The sequence below is a fragment of the Mus caroli genome, chromosome 3 (assembly GCF_900094665.2).
Source record: "Mus caroli chromosome 3, CAROLI_EIJ_v1.1, whole genome shotgun sequence".
Taxonomy (NCBI): domain Eukaryota; kingdom Metazoa; phylum Chordata; class Mammalia; order Rodentia; family Muridae; genus Mus; species Mus caroli.
Genome location: NC_034572.1, coordinates 82,124,353 through 82,146,273, shown reverse-complemented (window position 1 = coordinate 82,146,273; position 21,921 = coordinate 82,124,353). Strand labels below are relative to the sequence as shown.

The following is a 21,921-nucleotide window of genomic DNA, read 5'->3' as shown; positions in this document are numbered from 1 at the left end:
TTCTGATCTTGTGATCATGTTGCTTTCTTATTTCTCACTTTGATATGTAAAGGATACACTGTTTGAATGTGCTGGTACCTGCTTTGCTTCTGGAGTTGAGCCACCAGTGCCACAGCCCTGTCAGATGAGTGTGACCTCAAAGCCCTCGTGCTCGGGACCCAGCAGGCCATATTTGTCATTTGGCAGAAGCATGTGAAATCAGATCATGGCTGTTACAGGGATGGTGTGAATTTGCTGATGTGGTTTTTACTATTGGGTATTGTATTTATGATGACTTATGGATTTGTGTTTCAATGTATTGGAAACTTTGCATTTTATCTGACAGATCTCTTCCATGTTACAAGCCTTGATTAAAGGAAGTTTTTTATAATCTTAGCACTGTGGTTATAAGATCGTCCCATCCCGTGCCCTCACTCCTTCATTTCCTCTGAGCCATCTCCTCTCCTGCACCCCAGTGATACACGATGGAATCATTCTGACTCTACACCCTTCAGGTGGATAATGGAAACTTGGCTCATTGCAGTGAAGAGGTTTAGTTGAATGTTGCAATAACTAATTTATAATGTTTGAACTGGACTCACTGTAAAAGCATTCACTGAAATGTATTTCACAGATTACTAGCCTAAGATAATGGTCTTATTGGTACAGCCTTGTCCCATCAAAGCAGATGAACTGATTTACATAGTCCAGTCGTGTTGTCGTTTATGCAGTCCCAACATTTGAACACCTGAAGAGCGTGCAAAGACATGGGAGTGGGATTAAGTGCTACATAGGACTCCAGCCTCTGTGAGTAATGGCTGGGGCTGAATTTCAAGTACTGAGACCTCCAAAGTCACTCCTAGAGTGGGCTGAAGACAAGGCTCTGCAGGTAAGAGCACCAGTGCTCTGTGAAAGGACCTGAGTTCAATTCCCAGTGACCATGTTGGGAGTGCTCAGGACCACCTGTAACTCCAGCTCCAGGAGACTGAACCACCCTCTTCAGGTCTCTACTGAGACCAGACACACCTGGCATAGATTCTCACCCAGAAGTTTAAAAAGTGGGGGCTGGAGAGATGGCTCAGTGATTAAGAGCACTGACTGCTCTTCAAGAGGCCCTGAGTTCAGTTCCCAGCAACCACTTGGTGGCTCACAATAATCTGTAACGGAATCTGATGCCCTCTTCTGGGGTGTCTGAAGACAGCGACAGTGTACTCACATAAATGAATAAATTTTTAAGAAGTGGTTGATGGGAGGAGAGAGGGCTCAGTGATCCAGTCATACACATGGTGCAGAGCATTTATACACGTCTAAGAACCTTTAAAAGGTGGCTTAGCAAGTGGGCATTCCTGCCACCACTGTGCCTGCCCGACTGGTGCAAGGAAAGCTCTACTGTAAGGTGTTCTCTGCCTAGAGCTGTGCGGTGGCACATGGACACACAAACCCTCTCCATGTTTGAACTCTTTTGTCTCCAAGTAAATCGTCACTGTTGTTTTTATCTTTTATTCCTAGTTCAACTGACATTATTTTAACTTTTTTTTTTTTTTTTTTTAGATGTATTTGGTTTTGTGACAGGCTCTCACTATGGACACCAGACTGGCCTTGCCTCTGCCTCTTGAGCGCTGAGATTGAACCTTTACACCACTATGCTATGCCTGGTTTCTGGTTCATATTGTATTAGTATTTTGTCCTCACATATATGTGTCCACATGTGATGGCTGGGCATCAGAGCCTGGCCTCGGCTGGCCTGGGACTCACTCTGTTAGAGTTGTAAGCTACCCTGTGGATGCTATGAACCCAACCCAGGTTCTCTAACAAGCAACAAGTGCTCTTAGCTGCTGAATCATCTCTCCAGCACCGTTAACTCACAAACCTAAAGGCATCCACATCCCCTGGAAATGTTCAGAGGGCAGACTCTGGGCACACTGTTCCATGGAATCCTGAGAAATGGGCTCAGCAATGTGTTAAAAGTTCAGTTGTTCTACCAAGCACATAAAAACTTGGAACATTTGTTTAAAAAGAAGTCAGGGGGGCTGGTGAGATGGCTCAGTGGGTAAGAGCACCCGACTGCTCTTCCGAAGGTCCAGAGTTCAAATCCCAGCAACCACATGGTGGCTCACAACCATCTGCAACGAGATCTGGCGCCCTCTTCTGGAGTGTCTGAAGACAGCTACAGTGTACTTAAAATAAATAAATAAATAAAAAGAAGTCAGATAACCTTTTCTTTTGTTGTTTTTGTTTTTGTTTTTCAAGACAGGGTTTCTCTGTGTAGCCCTGGCTGGCCTGGAACTCTGTAGACCAGGTTGGCCTGGAACTCAGAAATCCACCTGCCTCTGCCTCCCAAGTGCTGGGATTAAAGGCATGCACTACCACTGCCCCACTTGTTTGCTCATTTTGCGACAGGGTCTTACTGTATGCCTCCACCTCCCGAGTGCTAAGATTAAAGGTATGTACCACCACTCCCAGTTTAGTTTCAAAGAAGTATATAATACTTTCTGGTCACACTCATTCCCCTACTCATCCACACCCACCCACCTTTTAAACTAAGGAAACCCCACAGGACTTACTACTTAAGGCTGGTCTAACATTCACTGTGGCATTTCAAGATCGTGTGGGCACCCCTTCACCTTTCTGAACCTGTCTCCAATAACATAATTCTTTTTTTCAGTCCTGGGATATGAACCCAGGTCCTCACAATGCTAGACCAGTGTTCTAACACAAAGCCATATTCCCAGCAGGTTCCCCACATTTCATGAGAGCATATTTATTTGAAAAGATACTGTGGTTTAGCATGCCTCCAAGTCACAAGAGAAAATCCCAGGAGAAATGTAGATGTCAGACCCCATCCAAACCTACTGGGTCACAATTTACATATCGTAATCTCTAGGGATAGGGAGATGGTTCAGCAGGTAAGAGTAAGGCTCTGCCACCCAAATTGGACCACCTGGGATAGATCCTAGGCCCCACATAAAGGTGAAAGAAGGGACTCCAGAAAGTTGTCCTCTGGCTTCCATACACATGCTTGGACACTGCTGTCCTTTCTAGTCATACAATAATAATAAAAGCTTTTTTTAAAAAAACCCAGATGATTAAGCTATTTTTCCCCAGCAAAGCAAAGGGTGGAGGGGCACTGAAGTAGTAATGAAATCGGATGTTGTGAGTACCCAAAGTGAGTCCAAGGTACTCGTGCGTACCCCTCTCTCCAGGGACCCATCATTGGGAAGTGACGTTCTTCTGGAAACAGGTGGAGCAGGAAAGGGTTTTTACATTTTAAAGTCAGAGAAGTTTAAGTAGTTTTTCCCTTTATATTAGAAGCAAACGAAGGTTCCACACCCTGCAGCTCACACCTCATTGTCAATGCTAATAACATCTTCACCTTCCCCACGCCTTTAATCCCAGCACTTGGGAGGCAGAGGCAGGTGGATTTCTGAGGCCAGCCTGGTCTACAAAGTGAGTTCCAGGACAGCCAGGGCTATACAGAGAAACCCTGTCTCGGAAAAAAAGAAAAAACATCTTCACCTTCTCAAATTTAAGAGGCAAAGCCAAGCGGTGGTGGCCCACGCCTTTAATCCCAGAACCTGGGAGGCAGAGGCAGGAGGAGTTAATAAACCTGGTCTACAGAGCGAATTCCAGCTACACAGAGAAACCGTATTTCGAAAGAGGAGAGAGGGAGAGAGACAGAAAGAGAAATGTGATGCAATGAAGTGTAGTAACACATGCCTTGAATCCCACCACTCCCCAGGCAGTTCGAGACTAGGCTGATCTGTTTAAACAAGTTACTTCCAGGGCTATATACTGGGGCTCTGTCTGAACTGTTTTTTAATATTTGAATGAAACAGAATCAGACCTTCATTTTCTTCTAGTACTACAAAGCAGTACCCAACAGTCTTTAAAACATCTCCCAATATTCTCCCTTCGCGTTCCAGAACTCTTTAAGTCCCGCCCTCCATGGGCTAAGGCCAGGCCCCTATTTTTACTTCCGGACAGTGATGACTACATGGTGTTGCCAATAACAACTTAGCATTTCCTCTAGCTCCTCGATGAGGCGCGTGAGCGATTGCCGGTTAGAGCAATAGGACCACTGGTAGGAGTGAGCGACAGCCAGAATAACCAATCAACATGAAGCATTGTAAGGCGGGACTTTGAGTACGGAAGCTGTCCTAGGACATGCGGAAAGGAAAGAGCGAATGACCCTGTGCAAGGGGCAAAATAGAGGTGGGATGATACGAGATCAGTGATCTGAAGCCTGGTGAGAAAAAGAGATCCCGGGATAGAAAGGGTGCAGAAGTAGGTTGAGCCCTGGTCATTGGCGGAGGGAGGAAAGAAATGCATTTAAAGGGACCCTAAAGCCCAGAATAAGGTAGGCATTTAAAGGGACAGGTGATCCGAAGAGAAGAGACATTTAAAGGTGCAGACATACCCAAGATAGGGCAAATTTTAAACCTGCTCGGCAGACGGAGATATCTAAAGTGGTAGGTCTTGGGAAAACATGGCACTTTAAAGGAATAGGAATCGAGACGCTTTTAGGAACCTGGGGCTTAAGAGTATGTTAAAGAGGCCGGAGTAAGGGTGACTAAAGAAGATTGAGCCTTCCTTCCTCTAAGAAGGAAGAAGGTACACTCCTGACGTCTTAATTGTCCTTTCTGGCTCTTCCAGGTTCCCACAACCCCGGACTGTGTACTCAGGGTATGGCCTCCTGCATCCTGTAGACCTGGCGGCCTCTCAGTACTTACGGCCCCAATTTGGGGTTCTGAGTGGCTACTGGAAAGCCTTGCAAAAGAGCACAGAGGGCAGGACCATGGCATCTAGGGCCTCTGAACTGCCCCCAGGACCAGGGCGCAGCGTGACAGCAGGCATCATCATTGTTGGAGATGAGATCCTTAAGGTGTGTCTGGAACGGAAGAGGGGAAGAGTGTGGCATTCTATTGTCGTGGACTCTTTCCGGTGAAAGGAGGGAAACTGGAGTAGGAATCCCCTTTCTTGCCAAAGTCCGGCCCTGGAGTGAGTCCTAACATATTGGAGGAAAAGTGACCCTTCGGTTGAGTGTTTCTATTGAAAGATGGGTAGTAACTTCCCTACAACTTGCTACGAAGTATGACTGGGGGCAGAGTAGCCACATAACAAGTGACAGGTGGCACAGCGAGTAGAGGAAGCTCAGCAGGCTGGCTAGAAGGAAGGTACGAGAAGAAAGGACTTTATTCTGGCCGGCCGGGGTGCTGTTAGAGGATGTGGCAAGCATGGGTTGGCAACAGAAATAGTTACCCTGATCTTTTGTAGTGTCTACCAGAGGCTGGTCTGCACTTAACTATATCACATGTGGCCTTAAAAACTTCAATTCCATGAAGTTGGGGTTTTTATTACAGATCTCTATAAATTATGAAATAGCCTCAAGGAGGTTAGGAAACTTACCCCAGGTCACAAGCCTACAAAGTCCTAGGAACAAAGTGATACATGCCTTAACCTCCAGCACTTGGGAGGCAGAGGCAAGTGGATCTTTGAGAGTTTGGGGCCAGCCTGATCTACATAGCCAGTTCCAGAACAGCCAGGGCTACACAGAGAAACCCTGTCTCAAAATAAATTAAAAAAGGAAAATAGTGGACGAGATGGGATTCTAGCCCAATTCTTCCTTACTCCAGAACACAAACCTTTCTGAGACAGAGTCTGACTGGGTATCCCTGGCTGGCTTAGAGCTCTTGTTTTATGTTAACCAGACTGGCTTTAAACTCACAGAAATTCACCTGCCTCTGCCTCTGGGGTGCTGGGATTAAAGATGTATGCCACCATGCCAGGCTTAAAGATTTTTTATTTTATGTTTATATATCTGTATGTTGGGGTGGGGGGAGTGCCCACAGAGGTCAGAAGTTACAGATTCCATGGAGTGGGACTTACGGCTGTTATGAGCTGCCCAACCAGTCTGGGAACCAAGCGTGGGTCCTCTGGAACAGAGGCAAGCACTCTTGGCTACTAAGCCAGCTCTTTGGCTGGCTCCAGAACACAAACTCTTCATTTATTTTATTTGGAGACAGGGTCCAACACAAACTCTTTAACTACTCATCCCCCTGTCGAGAGAGAAAAGTAGAAGTTAAGGCTAGGAAAGAAGACAGGGCACACAGTATAGCCAGCCAGCTTTAATGATTGCAAAAGAATTTGAACTTTATTCTGTATGCAATTGGAGCCAACATGTTTCTGAGCACAGAAGTGATTCAGCGAACACAGTGACGCATTAAAAAAAGTTACTTATAAGGCAGGGAGCAGAGCATAGTGGAGAGGATTGAGGACTGGGGGGATGGAACACTGGGGGTGTGGGGGGGTAGGGGATGGATGTGTGGGAGGCTGGGGGCTGGCCCAGAGCCTGTCAACATCACCCAGGAGAAAGACTCTAAGGAAGTGAGAATGTGGAGGAGAGAGATTGGAGAGGTTTTAGAAGTGGGGTTGATTGAAATGAAAGGCCTAACTGACCATGACTACATCTGAGAGGTCACTGAGCAAAGTAACCAGGGTCGTGGTGAGGCTGCTCAGTATGAACCTGAAGCCAGGGACTAAAACTCAAACTGTTGGGGTCGGTGACCAAGTTCAAAGAGCCACAGAGAATTAATGATTGAGTCTATATCAAGTCAAGCTCAAAGTGCAGAACTGACTATGAAATCTATAAATCCAAGTGAGGTCAGGACGAATGACAGCCAAGGTGCCCCAGGGAGAATCCCTTCTTCTCTACATTCAATTTGGTTTCTCGTTCTTACTCCCATTCCAGGCTCCCTGGCAGTACCCACCTCCAAAACCCAGCGCTCCATCACTAGACAGATGTAGCTACCTCCCCATCTGCTCTTCATTTCCCAGTACTGACAATCTTGTCTTTCCCTTAATCCCTAGGGACACACGCAAGATACCAACACTTACTTTCTTTGCCGAACCCTGCGCTCCCTGGGGGTCCAGGTTTGCCGAGTCTCTGTTGTGCCTGATGAAGTAGCCACCATTGCATCCGAGGTCAACTCATTCTCCAGGCGCTTCACTCACGTCCTCACCGCGGGGGGCATCGGCCCCACTCATGATGATGTTACCTTTGAGGCAGTGGCACAGGCTTTTGGAGAGGAGCTCAAACCACACCCTGAGCTCCAAGCAGCCATCAAAACCCTAGGAGGGGAGGGTTGGGAGAAGCTGTCAATGGTGCCCTCCTCTGCCCGCCTGCATTACGGTACAGATCCTCGAACCGGCCATCCCTTCAGATTCCCGCTGGTCTCTGTCCGAAATGTCTACCTCTTCCCAGGAATTCCGGAGCTGCTGCGACGAGTTTTGGAGGGACTGAAAGGGCTGTTCCAAAACACAGCTGTGCAGTTCCACCTGAAGGAGTTGTATGTGGCCGCGTCAGAGAGCTCTATCGCCCCCATCCTGTCGGAGGCTCAGGCCCACTTTGGGCGTAGGCTTAGCCTGGGTTCCTACCCTGACTGGAGCAGCAACTACTTTCAGGTGAAGCTGATTCTAGACTCCGAGGAAAAAGAGCCTTTGGAGGAATGTCTGGCCTATCTGACTGCACGTTTGCCCCAAGGATCACTGGTCCCCTACCAGCCCGATGCTGTTGAGAAGGCTGGTGAGGCTGTGTACAAACTCGCGGAGTCAGGTAGGAGTCTCCTAGGGGAAAGCAGTGTGGACCAGAGTCTGGGTTCTGCTTTAGGTTTAATAATGCTTTCAGAGGCCTTCCCACAGATGCAGGAAAAAGGTTGCTTTGTTCATTTCCCCAATAACTATTGATACATCCTCTCACCAGCGCTGCGCTGGGGGGGTCACAGTTGGTATAGCTTGTCAGAACTGGCGTGCTCTACAAAACGGGTTAGCTGGTAAATGGGTGGTTGTATAGGTGAGATGTGATTCTGAAATGGATTCCAGAATTCCACACCAGAGAGACCAACTTTGATCTGGGGGAGGAGAAGGGTTCTCTGGACTAATGGCGGCACAAAACAATGTGGAAAGAGACTGACAGGAAGCAGGTGGGGCTGTGGAGAATGAAGGGAGCCAGAGCAGCCCTCAGTCTCTGCCCCGGAGGAAAGACTAAAAACATGGTCATGTGAGGGGGGCTCAGAGAGCAAGCAGGGAGGCAGAAGATGCAGGGCAGCACGGAAGAGTTTAGATTTACCCCCAGAACATGGGGACAATCATGAAAGTCTTTAAGCAAGGGTCACATGACTTCTTTGACAGCCATGGATACCTTGCTAGCCTTCTTGTATACCTAGCTGACGTTCTCTTCCCTGCCTGCATGGCAGGCTCTTGTCTGGGGAAGAAGGTAGCAGGTGCCCTACAGACCATCGAGACTGCCCTGGCTCAGTACCATCTCCCCCAGCTCTGCGTGGGCTTCAATGGGGGCAAGGACTGCACCGCACTCCTGCACCTCTTCCATGCAGCCGTGCAGAGGTAAGCCTACCCCCGGGAGCTAAGGCCTCAGAAAGACCCACCTGAAACCTCTTCAGCTCCCCACCCCAGAAAGCACAGCGTCAGCATGCACAGGTGGTGCTTGAGAGGAAGGTAGCTAGGTGATCAGCCAGTGCCGTTTCCCCCATACTCATTGAACATCTGGCACATGTCTGGCCCCAGGTCTAGGTGTGTAGTCAACCACAGGAAAGTCAACAGTCCAGCTGGGGAGGTGAGATTTACTGGCAGTCGTAGAACCTGGCGTGGTTGCAGCCCCAGCAGTCAGGGAGTGAGGTTGCTTCATCTGAGCCCAGGAGCTGGAGGCTAGCCTAGGGAGTGTTTTGTATGTGTAAGCACCTAGTGCGTGCGTTAGTCAGAAGAGGGTGTTGGACCCATCCTCAGTGCCAGGACTTACAGATGGCTGGGTTGTGGGCTCCCATGGGAATTCTGCAGATGGAACCCAGGTCTTCCGCAAGAGCAACAAGTGCTTTTAACTGCTGAGTGAACTCTTCAGCCCAGGAGTTTTGTTTTTGGTTTTTTTTTTTTTTAATATTTATTTTATGGGTATAGGAGTACACCATATTGTCTTCAGACACACCAGAAGAGAGCATCAGATCCCATTAGAGATGGTTGTGAGCCACCATGTGGTTGCTGGGAATTGAACTCAGGACCTCTGCAAGAGCAGTCAGTGCTCTTAACTGCTGAGCCATCTCTCCAGCCCTTTTTGGTTTTTTTAAGATTTATTTATTCATTTAATGTATATGAATACACTGTTGCTGTCTTCAGATACACGCATCAGATCCCATTACAGATGGTTGTGAACCAGCATGTCTTTGCTGGGACTTGAACTCAGGACCTCTGGAAGAGCAGTTAGTGCTCTTAACTGCTGAGCCATCTCTCCAGCCCCCATAAGTTTTTTGTTTGGTTTGGTTTGGTTTGGTTTGGTTTGGTTTTTCCAGACAGGGTGTCTCTGTATAGCCCTGACTGTCCTGGAACTCACTTTGTAGACCAAGCTGGCCTCTAACTCAGAAATCCACCTGCCTCTGCCTCCGGAGTGCTGGGATTAAAGGCGTGCGCCACCACACCCGGGTCCCATAAGTTTTTTAAAGCCCTATCTTTAAAAAAATAAAAAATAATCTCAGCTGGCTGTGGTGGTTCATGCCTTCAACCCTAACAGAGGCAGTAGAGGCAGATTGCTATGATTTTGAGGCTATCCTGGACAACCTAAAAAGCCAGTGAAACCCAGTTGTTATTTTTTTTCCCTTGGGGCAAGGGGAGTTTTTTAATCTTGTAATAACAAAACTGATGCTTGGGTTTGAGGTCAGAATGAACTAGGCAAACTGGCACATGCCTATAATCCCAGCCCTGGGGATGCTGAAGCAGGAATACTGCAAGTTTGAGGCCAGCTGCTGCATATTCAATTACCGCCCAAGCTCCGCAGCAAGACCCGGCCTCAAAGCAAAAGAATAAGAGATCAGGGTGGGCTTCTCAGGAAGTGGGTCTGAGTTTGCTGGGTGGAAAGGATAAGGAAGAGGGAGAGAGCATGGGTGCCAAAGAGACTCCTGAGCTCCCTGGAGAGCAGTTTCCTTCTCCATACTGGCAAGTCTGTGGATCCTTACTCTCCCCAGAAAATATCCTGATGCTCCAAAACCTCTCCAGATCCTGTACATTCGTAGCATCTCGTCCTTCCCTGAGTTGGAACAGTTTCTGCAAGACACCATCAAGAGGTATTGGACCCTAGAGGATCGGGCTCCCAGAGGGCCTTGGGAGGATCTACCCTGGTCCTCATCTCTGTTCTCTTCCTCCCTAAGGTATAATCTCCGGGTGTTAGAAGCTGAGGGTAACATGAAGCAGGCCCTGGGTGAGCTTCAGGAAAAGCACCCCCAGCTGGAGGCTGTCCTGATGGGCACTCGACGGACTGACCCCTACTCCTGTAGCCTCAGCCATTTCAGTCCCACCGACCCCGGCTGGCCTTCATTCATGAGAATCAACCCGCTGCTGGTAATGAGACAGGATTGTTGGCCTCCGGTCCCTAAACCTTCCCAATGCCCATTGTGAGAAGGCTAGAGCCAAGGTGCCCAGTCTTCCAAGGCAGGCAGTGCTGATCATTCATCCTTTTAACCAATTAAACTGAGCACTGATTAAGTGGCAGGCAGTGTGCTTCTCCCTGTGGAAAAAACAGTGACCTGGGCCTGTGCTATCCAATACGATAGTAGTCATTTGTTCATACTTAAATTGTAATTGAACTGAAATACAGATTATGGGGCTGAGGATGTAGTTCGTTTGGCATAGTGCTTGCTTAGCACACCTGAAAATCATGTACTTGTGCCTATAATTTCAGCCTTCAGGAGAATTAGAAGTTTAAGGCCAGGGCTGGCAAAATGGCTCAGTCAGTGAAGGCACTTGCTGCCAGGCCTGATGGCCTCACTTTTATCTCCAGGACTGATATGGCAGAAGAGAACTGACTCCCACAACTTGCCCTTTGACCTCACACATTCCCTGCCTCCCCCGCCCCCCCCCCAAAAAAAACCACAAATAAATATAATTTTTTTAAGGTTCAAGGAAAGCCTTGGCTACACAGTAAGCTTGAGGCCAGTCTAACCATCAGATGCTATTTCAAAAATAGAAAGAAAAAAGTACAAATTACTAAAACCACTGAGAGGCTGAGGTAGGAGGATTGTGTGAGTTCAAGCCAAGCCTGGTTGAAAAAGCACTGCCTCAAAAAACCAAAGCCCCGATTACTTACTTTCAGGAGATGAAATTTATGGCAAGAGACTCATAATGTCTTTTCTTTTGTTTTGTTTTGTTTTTCGAGACAGGGTTTCTCTGTGTAGCCTTGGCTGTCCTGGAACTCACTCTGTAGACCAGGCTGGCCTCGAACTCAGAAATTCACCTGCCTCTGCCTCCCAAGTGCCCGGTGTCATTTTTTTTTTTTTTAATTAGATAAAATTTAAATGTCAATTCTAAGGGCCAGGGATGGGCTTGGGTGAGTCCTTGCCTAGCTTGTATAAAGCTATAGGTTCGACTCCTAGTACCACATAACACGAGGATGTAGCTGAGCAGGTGAAGTGCCTCCTTAGATGCACAAAGCCTTGGGTTCAGGCTCTACCACCGTGCTTGCCCAAGCCTGCCCATCACCACTCTAAGTACAGATCGCTGGGGACTTGGGAGGACAGAAGTTCAGGTCATTCCCAGCTCAGCAGTGAGTGAAAGGACAGCCTAAGATGTATAAGGCATGCCTAGTACACACCTCAACTCCCAGCGGGTGGGAAGATAAGGCAAGAGGATGGCCATCTTGAGAACTGCATGAACTACACTATAGGACCCTGCTAGGAAGAAAGGAAGAGAGAAAGGAAAAGCAGGAAGGGAAGGAGAGAAGAAAAATTAGGCCAATATTTTATGTGTATGGGTGTTTTCTCCGCATGTATGTCTGGCTACCATGTGCATACTGAGTGCCTGAGGAGGCCAGAAGAGGGACTCAGTGCCCTAGAACTGGAATTACAGATGATTGTAGTCACTATGTGGGTGTTAGGAATCGATCCTCGGTCCTGTGGAAGAGCAATCAGTGCTCTTAACCTCTGAGCCATTTCTCCAGCCCCCAAACTCACTTCTTAAGTTATTCCTAGCCACATTTCTTTTCTTTTCTTTAAGATTTACTTATTTATTTATTTTATGTATTTATTTTATGCACAACTATAAGCTGTCTTAAGACACACCAGAAGAGGGCATCAGATCTCATTATAGATGGTTGTGAGCCACCCTGTGGTTGCTGGGAATTAACTTAGGACCTCTGGAGGGACCACTGAGCCATCTCTCCAGCCCTCTAGCCACATTTCAAATCCCGCAATATGAGGGAGCATGTGGCTAGACAGTTCTACTGTGGCAGAAAGCTCTAGACTTGAACACAGCCCTCATCATGTGGAATTTACTCCACGGAGGTAGGTGACTGGAAACGGAATCAGGCAAAGGATAAAGACTTTCTCCGGCTCTCTACTGAGCCCACACAGAGCATGGTACACTAGCGATCCAGATAGCAAGACTTCCTCAAGGCCAGGTGAACAAAAGTAACTGGGATGGGCCCATCCCCAGGATGGTGTGGTAGGTGTGGCTGAGGACAGGTCTAGTGACTGATTGTCATTTCCCAGGACTGGACCTACAGAAACATCTGGGAGTTTCTGCGGCAGCTGTTTGTCCCATACTGCATCCTGTATGACAGAGGGTAAGGTGGTTGATGGGCTGGGGTGAGAGGATGCTGGGATAGAGAGAGCCCACCCGTCACCCACATCCCCCACATGCTCCTGTCTCAACACTCCAGGTATACATCCCTGGGGAGTCGGGAGAACACAAGACAGAACCCGGCCCTGCAGTGCCTGAGCGCAGGAGGACACCCTGTGTACCGCCCAGCATACCTACTGGAGAATGAGGAAGAGGAGAGGAATTCCAGAATGTGATCTCACACAAGCTGGGGACAAGACAGAGGGAAGGGGGCTGGCCTGGGCTACCTGTCGCGTCAGTAAAGTGTACCTCACACCCCACTGTTGGTGCCTGTTGCTCTGGCTGTGCCTTCCTGCTCCGAGGTCAAGGGAGGCTGACAGATCTGAACTGGCAGTGCTCCCTCGGGGGTCCAGGAGTAACGTAGAACATACTAGAAAGGAGCTGCCCCAGATGGGTCTCAGTGTCAACCACAGCCAGAGCCCACCACAGGAGAAAAGGCAACCAGGCAGAGCACTGCCGGCATGGACGGGAAGTTGATCTTTCCTGACTGTGGAGGACAGAGGATGGAGCAGCCAAGCCCGCCTGCCCGCCCTAACCACCATTCCTGTCTGAAAGGCTGAGTCAGCCTGCTGGGAGGCCCAGAACCTTCTTTTGCTAGACCCTAGAGCCTTTGTTTTTAGTCATGAGGCCTGAAGGGGTGGGGACAGTGGATAAAAGGTCCCAAAGGCAGTGTCCACACCCTTCTGCTGAGCTGCTGTCCACATGAGGCCACCAACGCAGCCCCTGACGCAGGCCCTGCCCTTCTCTCTCAGAGATGCTCTTCAAGGCACTGGCCTCCAGGTGCCCATCATTAAAATGGGCACAGGTTGGGAGGGCATGTATCGAACCCTGAAGGAAGTCGCCTACATCCTTCTTTGTTGCTGGTGTATCAAGGAACTGCTGGATTAATGGTGGCAGGGAACACCCCCTGTCACCCCCTGACACCAAGACCTGCATCCCTCAGGTGGGGAGGGGAGGGCAGACTCTCAGGAGGTGTGGCTGCAGCTTCTGGGGTGGAGCCTGCAGCCCAGCTCTCCCATCTTTTCTATAGCCCTAAGACTCCTGGAGCCAGCTGGACTTCACCAAGGATGGGTTACAAAGAACTGAAGAGAGAACCACGAACCTTGCTCTGAGCTGTCCATCCGTCTGACCTGCCTCACCCTGGGGCATCTCTCCTCAGCTCCCATCTCTGCTGTGTTCCTGGTATGCATGAGCTTGGCTCAGACTCCATTGAGACTATGGCAGGATCTAATATTCCTCCAAAAATTGACACAGTGAGCCCACCAACCCGCGTACTTGAAGAACTAGGAATGGACTGCCCCTAAGATACCTGGTAATCACTCCACTATAAATATAATAAATAGGCCTCGAGGCCAAAAATTCTGAACGTTCAAAGGGGAATGAGGGCATGTGTGCTTGGCAAGGGCTTAGAGCCGGAGGGCAGGAAGAAGGGCAGATCTCGGGAGTAGTGACACCAAGAACTAGCTTTGCTGACTCTCTGTTGCCAGGATGGAAGAGCAAAACAGAAAAGCCATGTTCCTCCCAACCAACTTTTGTGCAGAGAGGACAGAATGGAGCAAGCCCTATTCTATGAGGCCTGGGATGCTAGGATGAGGACCCAAAGACTCAGCCTTTTCCCAGAAGATGTGACCTAGGCAGCTCCCTGTCCTAAGGAACACAGGAACACGGGAAGTGTACTCAGCTAGTCCCAGTTCCGATACACTAAGACACCCTAAGAGAAAGCACCCGTGAGTTCATACCACCCCTTCAAGCCTGTCACAGCACACGTGTGACAGGACATAGTCTGCGTGAGTGGACGGCCTCCTGACTTGCCCTTGGCAGCCACCAGCACTTGCTTTCTTTGAACTGTTAGCAGCCTGTGCACATGCGTGTACATCAACTTGTTCACACGCCATCCCCACCCCACCCCCACCCTTACCAGCAGTAGCACTCTTTGGCCTAGCCATTGCCCACCTCTCACCTGAAGCACTGACCCGGGGGTAGTATATAGCTCTCTGCCCCATCTCCTGGAGCCAGCTCTTCTTTGACCTTTGGCTTAGTTAGCTCCTTTTTCTCGGGGCCTGTCTGTTTTTATTGATTATCTGGTTGGTTGGTTGAGTTTCCGTGTTGGGGTCTGAACCTAGAACTTTGTACCTACTCCTCTCCCTATACCACAGCCTGATTTTTGTTGTCGTACAGATACTATATGTACTAGTTGTGGTAACCCACACCTTTAATTCCAGCACTTGGGAGGCGGAGGCAGGAAGATTTTGAGACCATCCTGATCTACAGAGCACATTCTTCAGTGAATAAGTGAATATGAATTGGATAATCAAATGTTAAAATTAGTGAAAGAAGCAAAAAAAAAAAAAAGATTTATTTTTTGTTTGTTTGTTTGTTTTTTCGAGACAGGGTCTCTCTGTATAGCCCTGGCTGTCCTGGAACTCACTNTGTAGACCAGGCTGGCCTCAAACTCAGAAATCCGCCTGCCTCTGCCTCCCGAGTGCTGGGATTAAAGGCGTATGCCACCACGCCTGGCTCAGGAATTTTTTTTTTTTTTAAAGATTTTTGACCTTTCAGGAAAAATGAAAAAACAGTGTCACTGACAGCTACAGGTGGTGGTAATGGCTCCTCCGTTCCCTTATTGGAGCCAGGGCTACACAATGAGACCCTACCTAAAAAGAAATGAACAAATACTTTCTAAAGAAATACTATATGCCTGGGCAGTCAGGAAGCAGAGACAGGAGTGTCTCCAGTGCAACACCAGCCTGGGCTGTACTTCCAAGCTATCTCTGGGTACATAAGAAATCTGTCTCAAAATAAATAAAGAAAACAAAAATGTCGGGATATAGTTCAGCAGTGGGATGCTGTGCAGGGCCCTGAGATCCCCAAGCAAGGTGTGTGTGTGTGTGTGTGTGTGAGTGTGTGTGAGTGTGTGTGAATGTGTGTGTGTGTGTGTTTGTGTGTGTGTGTGAATGAGAGTGAATGTGTGTGTGACTGGGAGGATCACATGGCAATGTACACCTAAAGAATTCTAAAAATGCAGGGTAGTGGCTCATACCTAAGACCCAAGCATTTGGAAGGCCATGACAAGAAGATTGCCTCAAGTTCTAGGTCAGCCTGGGCCAGAATGAAACCCTGACTCAACAATCAAACAGAAAACAACAATAAAATTCTAATAGCAACAGTTTCTCCAAGCCCCTGGTCCCTGGAGGTAACCATGAGACAATGTACACAAAGACAACATATTCACTGCTAACAAGTAGAGCTATCTACTGTCTACCAGTTGGGTGCTTTGGATAAGCAGGAGCCAGAGTCCTGTCCTTGTGGAGCTTGTGTTCCAGTCGGTGAGAAACCCCTGTCACACTGTAGAGTTACGTATACAGACATGTATATTTAACATGTACATGTAGACCAGGCTGACCTCAAACTCAGAAATCTGCCTGTCTCTGCCTCCCAAGTGCTGGGATTAAAGGCGTGTGCCACCACGCCTGGCTTGTTTTGTTGTTTTCATATACTGTTTCTCTGTATAGCCCTGGTTGTCCTAGAACTAACTCTATAGACCAGGCTATCCTTGAACTCAGAGATCTACCTGCCTCTACCTCCTGAGTGCTGGGATTAAACAGGTGTGCCACCATGCCCAGCTCATTGGTTTGATTTCTGAATCAGGAATCCTAGCTGCCCTTGAATTTGTGGCAGTCCTCTTGCCTCAGCTTCCCCAGGCCTGGGACTATAAGTTCTCTCAACACCTGCAACACGCAGCTCAGAAATGGCTGCCTGGTTGCTTCTGAGCCTCCTGCCCCAGAACACTGCGGGACTGAGAAAGGTCTGGCCCAGGCAGGGAGAGCTAGTGTGCAGGCAAAGATCCTACCTTCCCTTTGAACCTGGGGCTTTCCTTTCTCCTGAGCCCGCCCTCTGCCTGGCCAGCTCTTACTGCTCCCTAATTGAGCCCAGGCTTGCTGCTACCTTCTTTTCCTTAGAGTCTAAGCTGTCCAGTAGAAGTGGATCCCAGAGTCTGAGATCTGAGCACAAAGGCTTTTGCTAGAGGAGAGGATGTCTGGCAAAGGGAAGTGGCAGATGGAGGCAGCAGAGTCCAGAGCTGTATGCTGTGGGGACAGGTAGTGGGGGGCTGGCGGGAGGAAAGAAAGAGGAAGACTCATGGAGACTCAAAGAGAGCCACAGCTGGAGAAAGCTTTGTCACAGCTGGAGAAAGCTTTCCCAGGGGAAGACTTGTCACGCAGTCTGGAAACACTTTCTAGACTGGATGATGCTTTGATCCTTCTCACAGCCGGCTACTTCAAGCAGGGTGTGCTGCTCACATTTATAATGCAGTAATCCAGCAAGGGGATTACTAACAGTTTGGGGTTAGCCAGGGCTGCACAGTAAGTTCAAAACCAGCCTGAGCTAAAGAGTGGCCCAGTTTCAAAAAAGCAAAATATTTATTTTAGCCGGGTGTGATGGAGCACGCCTTTAATCCCAGCACTCGGGAGGCAGAGGCAGGTGGATTTCTGAGTTGGAGGCCAGCCTAGTCTACAAAGTGAGTTCCAGGACAGCCAGGGCTATACAGAGAAACCCTGTCTCGAAAAACCAAATATATATTTTTTTTATTTTATTTATATATGTGAGTATGCTTTCTTCAGACACAGCAGGGGAGGGCATCAGACCCCATTACAGATGGTTGTGAGCTATCATGTGATTGCTGGGATTTGAACTCAAGACCTCTGGAAGAGCAGCCAGTGCTCTTAACTGATAAGCCATCTCTCCAGCCCGAAAATAATTTAAAATAAATAAATAAATAAAAGTCACGTTGTAGCTCTGTCCCACTCACTGTGTAAATGAGACTGGCCTCAAACTCAAAGAGTTGCCTGTCTCTGCCGCCTATTTTTTTAAAAGTACACTTCAGGGTTGGCAAGATGGCTCAGTGGATGAAGGTGCTTGCTGTCAAGCCTCCTCATTCCAATCCCCAGGACAGGACACACATGATGGGAAGAGAGAACCAACTCCTGCAAGCTGTCCTCTGACTGCCACACCTGAGTGAGTGTCTGTGTGCTCAGGAGAAAAAGTAAACTTCAAAAGTAGGCAGGCTGGAGTGCGGTGGTGAGACCTAACTCAGAACCAACCAACAAACAACCCTACCCCCCCCCACACACACACACACACAGAACAAAAGCAGGAAAGATAACTAACGTTAAAGGGAATTATTTCACATTAACTTGAACAAACAGGCCCAAAAAGGGAAGCGATTCATCCCAAGGTCAGAAGGACAACACTCTTAGAACACTCAGTAGAACAGACATTCAGTGCACCCACGTTTCCACATCTCAACTTTAGGGCTTGCCAGGCGGGTAGCACACACACATCTATCTTCCCTTTGATTCTGGAAGCTGATGTGGGCGGTTTGATCCCGGGAGGTGGAGAACAGCATGAGCGATATAGTAAGACTCCTGTCCAGAATCAAAATCAGGATTCCTCGTTAACCTTCCTTCCTCGTATGATTGGTTTAATTGAGCCAGGCAGTATTGGCACTCAGCACTCAGGAGGCAGAGAGGTGGGCTGATCTACAAACCTAGTCTACAAAGTGAGTTCCAGGATAACTAGGGTTACACAGGAAAACCCTGTCTTGACAAACAGAAAAAGAAGAAAGAAAAAGAAAGAAAGAAAGAAAGAAAGAAAGAAAGAAAGAAAGGAAGAAAAGAAGGAAGGAAGGAAAGAAAGAAAGAAAGAAAGAAAGAAAAAAGAAAGAAAAGAAAAGAAAAGAAAAGAAAAGAAAGAATTTAGTGGGCCAGGAGGCAGAGGCATCCCTCCTAAGCAGAAGCTGATTCCCATCAAAGCTCCAAGATCACTGTGTCCTTTGCTCCTTGGACCAACTTAAGGTCCCATCTAAATACCTTTTGACTACAATGGTTTTCCTTACCAACAACTTTCCCATTTTTCTAGAAGAGAAAAAGACATGTGGCAACTTCTCCCAATGCTCTCAGCCCAAAAGAGCTACTCGGGTCTTGAACACTCTACCTGTGGCTTCAGGAGCCTAGGACAGGGTGGGTAGAGAAGCAAGATACCAAGACAGAGAGGGGAGTTACTGCCTGCCCTGGGCTCCTTGAAGCCCTCTAGCAGGCACAATAGATAGGGGACTCTTTGGGGTTGAAAGGAGCAGACTAGACCAACAAGCTAAACGTGACCTTCAAGAATCACAGCAAGAGAAAAGCCTTCTATCCAAAATGTCTGTAGATTACATTCCAGGTAGAACCAAGGGTGCAATGTGAGAGACAGAGTTGGGGGTGGAGCACAAAGAGGTAAGAAAGAAATCACAATAAGATGAATCTGAGGGCCAAGGGGGACAGCCCCACATTTTCACAGCAGACAGAGAGGAGAAGCTGGCAATCACTCCTGGGCACAGACACCCCTAGGCACAAGGAACAATGCTCTCATTTGCATTTCGTTTACATAGGAGTTATTTCCCCATCCCTAGGAAGAAGCCTCTGGCTTCTCAGACTTGAGCGTCTTTCCCCAGCCTCCTAAAAAGTATCCATTCCAACCAGTTAGCTACCCACAGCTCCTTATCTGGCCTGGTCTGAAGAACCGCTACCCTAACCGGTAACTGGAAGGGGTTTAGGAGCCTTGCGCCACCTAGTGGCAGGTAGGAAGCAGGCTGCGCGCAGAGGGGTTCTGTTTTGCCTGTCTGGGACGTGGAGTTTTGGAAAATGTTCCCCGGAGCTTCCTGAAGCTAAATTTACCTTCCCCAGCCCTGGGGGGCGCAGAGATCCCAGCGGCGATTAGCACTGCGCTGCAGCGGGCTCCAGCCGAGAGGCCCAGAATAGGCGCGCAGTTATAAATAGTGCTACCCGCAGGTGTAGGGGGGGAGTCGGCGGGAGGGGGTACCCTTGGCAGCCACCGCCTCTTCAGGTGGGTTGGGCGGTCGCGGTAGGGGTTCTGGGGGGCGGCGGGAGGGAGGGGGCTGCGGTCTGAGCGCCCCCAGCGGTTTCCTGGGCGGCGGGTTTTTCGAGGGAAGCGGAGGCAGCCGCGGGAAAGGGGCGGGGGAGCAGCGATTAGGTGGGCGCCTGGAGCAGACCGAGGCGCTGCTTTCAGCTCAGCGCCCCCACCAGAAACAGGCCCCCAGACTCACTTTAGGACCCTGACATGGAAAGCCTCGCCTCCAGCCGCACACTTCCTCCGGGACTCCGCAAACTTGTAGCTGCTCAACTCTTCTGTGTACTTGGACCAGCCAGTCTCGAAACCAGGCCGCCACTCAGAGTCACTATTCCCAGCTTTAGTTATAAAGTCCTTCTTGCTGGAGCTTTTATCCTTCTCAGGGCAAACATCTCATTCTCGGGGTATTTACTCACCTACTTCTCTCGTGCATTAAAGTCTAGAATCTAGAAAGTTGCCTGAAGATGTAAAGTCTGAATGTGAGGATGGGGGACGCTCACCAGGAAGCCCCTGCACACCCCACACTCGCCTTCCAGTTCTATAGCAGCTCAGGTGTATATGGGATTGATATGGGGGTCAGGGGAGACGCCAGATTCCCAAGAAAGGGGCGGGGTCCCACTAGCGCTTCTTGGCCTCGGTCTCTGGTTTGGCAGTTACGACCCAAAGCGGGGGAGGGGATTTAGACAGAAATTTCAAGTCGGTGTTCCCCCAACATGAAAGGGAACTAATAACTATTTGTACCACAAGGAAAAGAAAAACATGGAAACATGGAATGGAAAAGAGCCACTAAGGAACTAACAGTAGATTTCCAGGACTGCTAAAAAATGATAATCCAGCCGCAGAAAGATCCGGGTTGTGTCTAGCCAGAAGCAATTCCAGAGGCAGGGGTGGAACAACAGAGCGGTTCGCGTCTAAGTCCCTTAGAGCTAGTTGACAAGACCCTCACTCTTCTGGAGCCCTGGGCCACTTTCCTACCCTCTCCCAAATCTTTTTCCTAGGTCTTGTACCCTTCTCGTGAAAGCAGTTTTCCCTCCACTTTACTTAGGTGTCTAGTACTGTTGCCTAGCAAGGCTTACTCCCTGGTCAGCAGGACCCTGACAGTAGAAGGAAGGGAAAAACCCTAGTCCAGACACTTCTTGCTCGGAATCCTTCCGACGTGAAACAGCCCTGCGGGGCCGCTAGGAAAACCTGGAGCAAAGATCAGACTTGACCTAGGGCGTGCTGGTGTTGGGGGCGGGGGAAAGCGGGACAGAAACGATAGGAAAACCCGGAACGGATTGCTTGAGCCAGAGTTCCTCATGCTAGCCACTGGTCCCTATTGCCCCCCTAATTCTCCAGTGAGATAATGTCTGGGGTGAGGGGCTGTTTAGTTTGGCTTGAGCCCTCCGGGGCACCTCACACTTTCCGCCCCTGGCTGAGGGGCAGAGCAGCGGCCTCGAGGCTGAGTCATGTCAGGGGGGAGAGGAGAAAGAGGGAGGGAAGGGCCGACTCCACCCCTCCCCCTGCTTGGGGATCCCGGGTCAGCCCGGGTGAGGGCCAGGGCCCCCCTGGCACCGCCCATTGTGGTCCAACAGGTTGAGCTGGTGTCCTGCGGAGCCACCTGCTGGAAAGGGAAGGAGGCCCCCTGCGGAGGGAGCTGGGAAACAGAACAAGTCCGACCCGGTTCCGCCTGGCCTGCTGCTGCGAAGCCGAACCTGGCCCTAGAGAGCGGGATTTGACTCCGTTTGAAACGAGTGGGAGGGGCCCTTTTGGGGTCCATAGCATCGCCAGCCCAGTTGTAAGCGTCCCTCAGAGGCTACCATTCTTTGGGTCGGGCACTTAAATACGAATACCAGTTCTTCCCAAACCCACTTAAGCAAACATCCTAAAACACCCAGGTCTCTATCGTCACCTGGGGGTCTGAGTGAATCTGCGCCAAGATCCCTCCACGGTAGGGTCTCAGTTTCTCCACTAAAAGTACCGGCTGGTTGAAGGCAAAGCGCTGGGGCCCCAGAGGGAGCGCACCTCCCCCTTCCCAGACTCAGTCCCTCCCCTTTGAAAATGCCAAGGCAGCAACGGGCACTGGCTAGAGCGCAAAGGCTCCTTGCCCCGGGCACTGTTCCCTCCCCGCGGGGCGCCGTCACGCGTGGGGAGGGACCTAGAGTGCCCACAGCCTCGACTCCCCCGCTCCCTCGGAGGGGGATGGGCCAAGAGGCTGAAGCTCAATGTCTAGAGGTTCTCTCTCTTCCTGGGGCTCTGACCTGGTTAAAGCCCCTCGGCAGGACCCCACTCTTTCTAAATTTTAGGTCTTCATCCCCAGCAGCGTATCCGTAACCTCTCATACCATTCCCTCCCCAGGTGGTGACCCTACAGAAGCCCCTCTTG

General features: G+C 49.4%; 2 protein-coding genes across 6 annotated transcripts; both read left to right on the top strand.

Annotated features, from left to right (window-relative positions):
- Window positions 1-4,120: 4,120 nt before the first annotated feature.
- Flad1 (flavin adenine dinucleotide synthetase 1) lies at window positions 4,121-14,021 on the top strand. 5 transcript variants are annotated; one of them, XM_021157341.2, is made up of 8 exons: window positions 4,121-4,225; window positions 4,633-4,861; window positions 6,847-7,591; window positions 8,232-8,379; window positions 10,005-10,103; window positions 10,188-10,377; window positions 12,522-12,595; window positions 12,692-14,021. In XM_021157341.2, the coding sequence occupies exons 2-8, from the start codon at window positions 4,775-4,777 to the stop codon at window positions 12,825-12,827; spliced, it is 1,479 nt and encodes a 492-aa protein (XP_021013000.1). In that variant the 5' UTR covers window positions 4,121-4,225; window positions 4,633-4,774; the 3' UTR covers window positions 12,828-14,021. The 5 variants fall into 5 exon arrangements, with proteins under 5 accessions (XP_021013000.1, XP_021013001.1, XP_021013004.1 ...); XM_021157342.2 differs by having other exon boundaries at window positions 4,131-4,263; XM_021157345.2 differs by having other exon boundaries at window positions 4,131-4,448.
- Lenep (lens epithelial protein) lies at window positions 13,339-14,021 on the top strand. Its single transcript, XM_021157347.2, has 2 exons — window positions 13,339-13,594; window positions 13,682-14,021. The coding sequence occupies exon 1, from the start codon at window positions 13,354-13,356 to the stop codon at window positions 13,537-13,539; it is 186 nt and encodes a 61-aa protein (XP_021013006.1). The 5' UTR covers window positions 13,339-13,353; the 3' UTR covers window positions 13,540-13,594; window positions 13,682-14,021.
- Window positions 14,022-21,921: the final 7,900 nt, after the last annotated feature.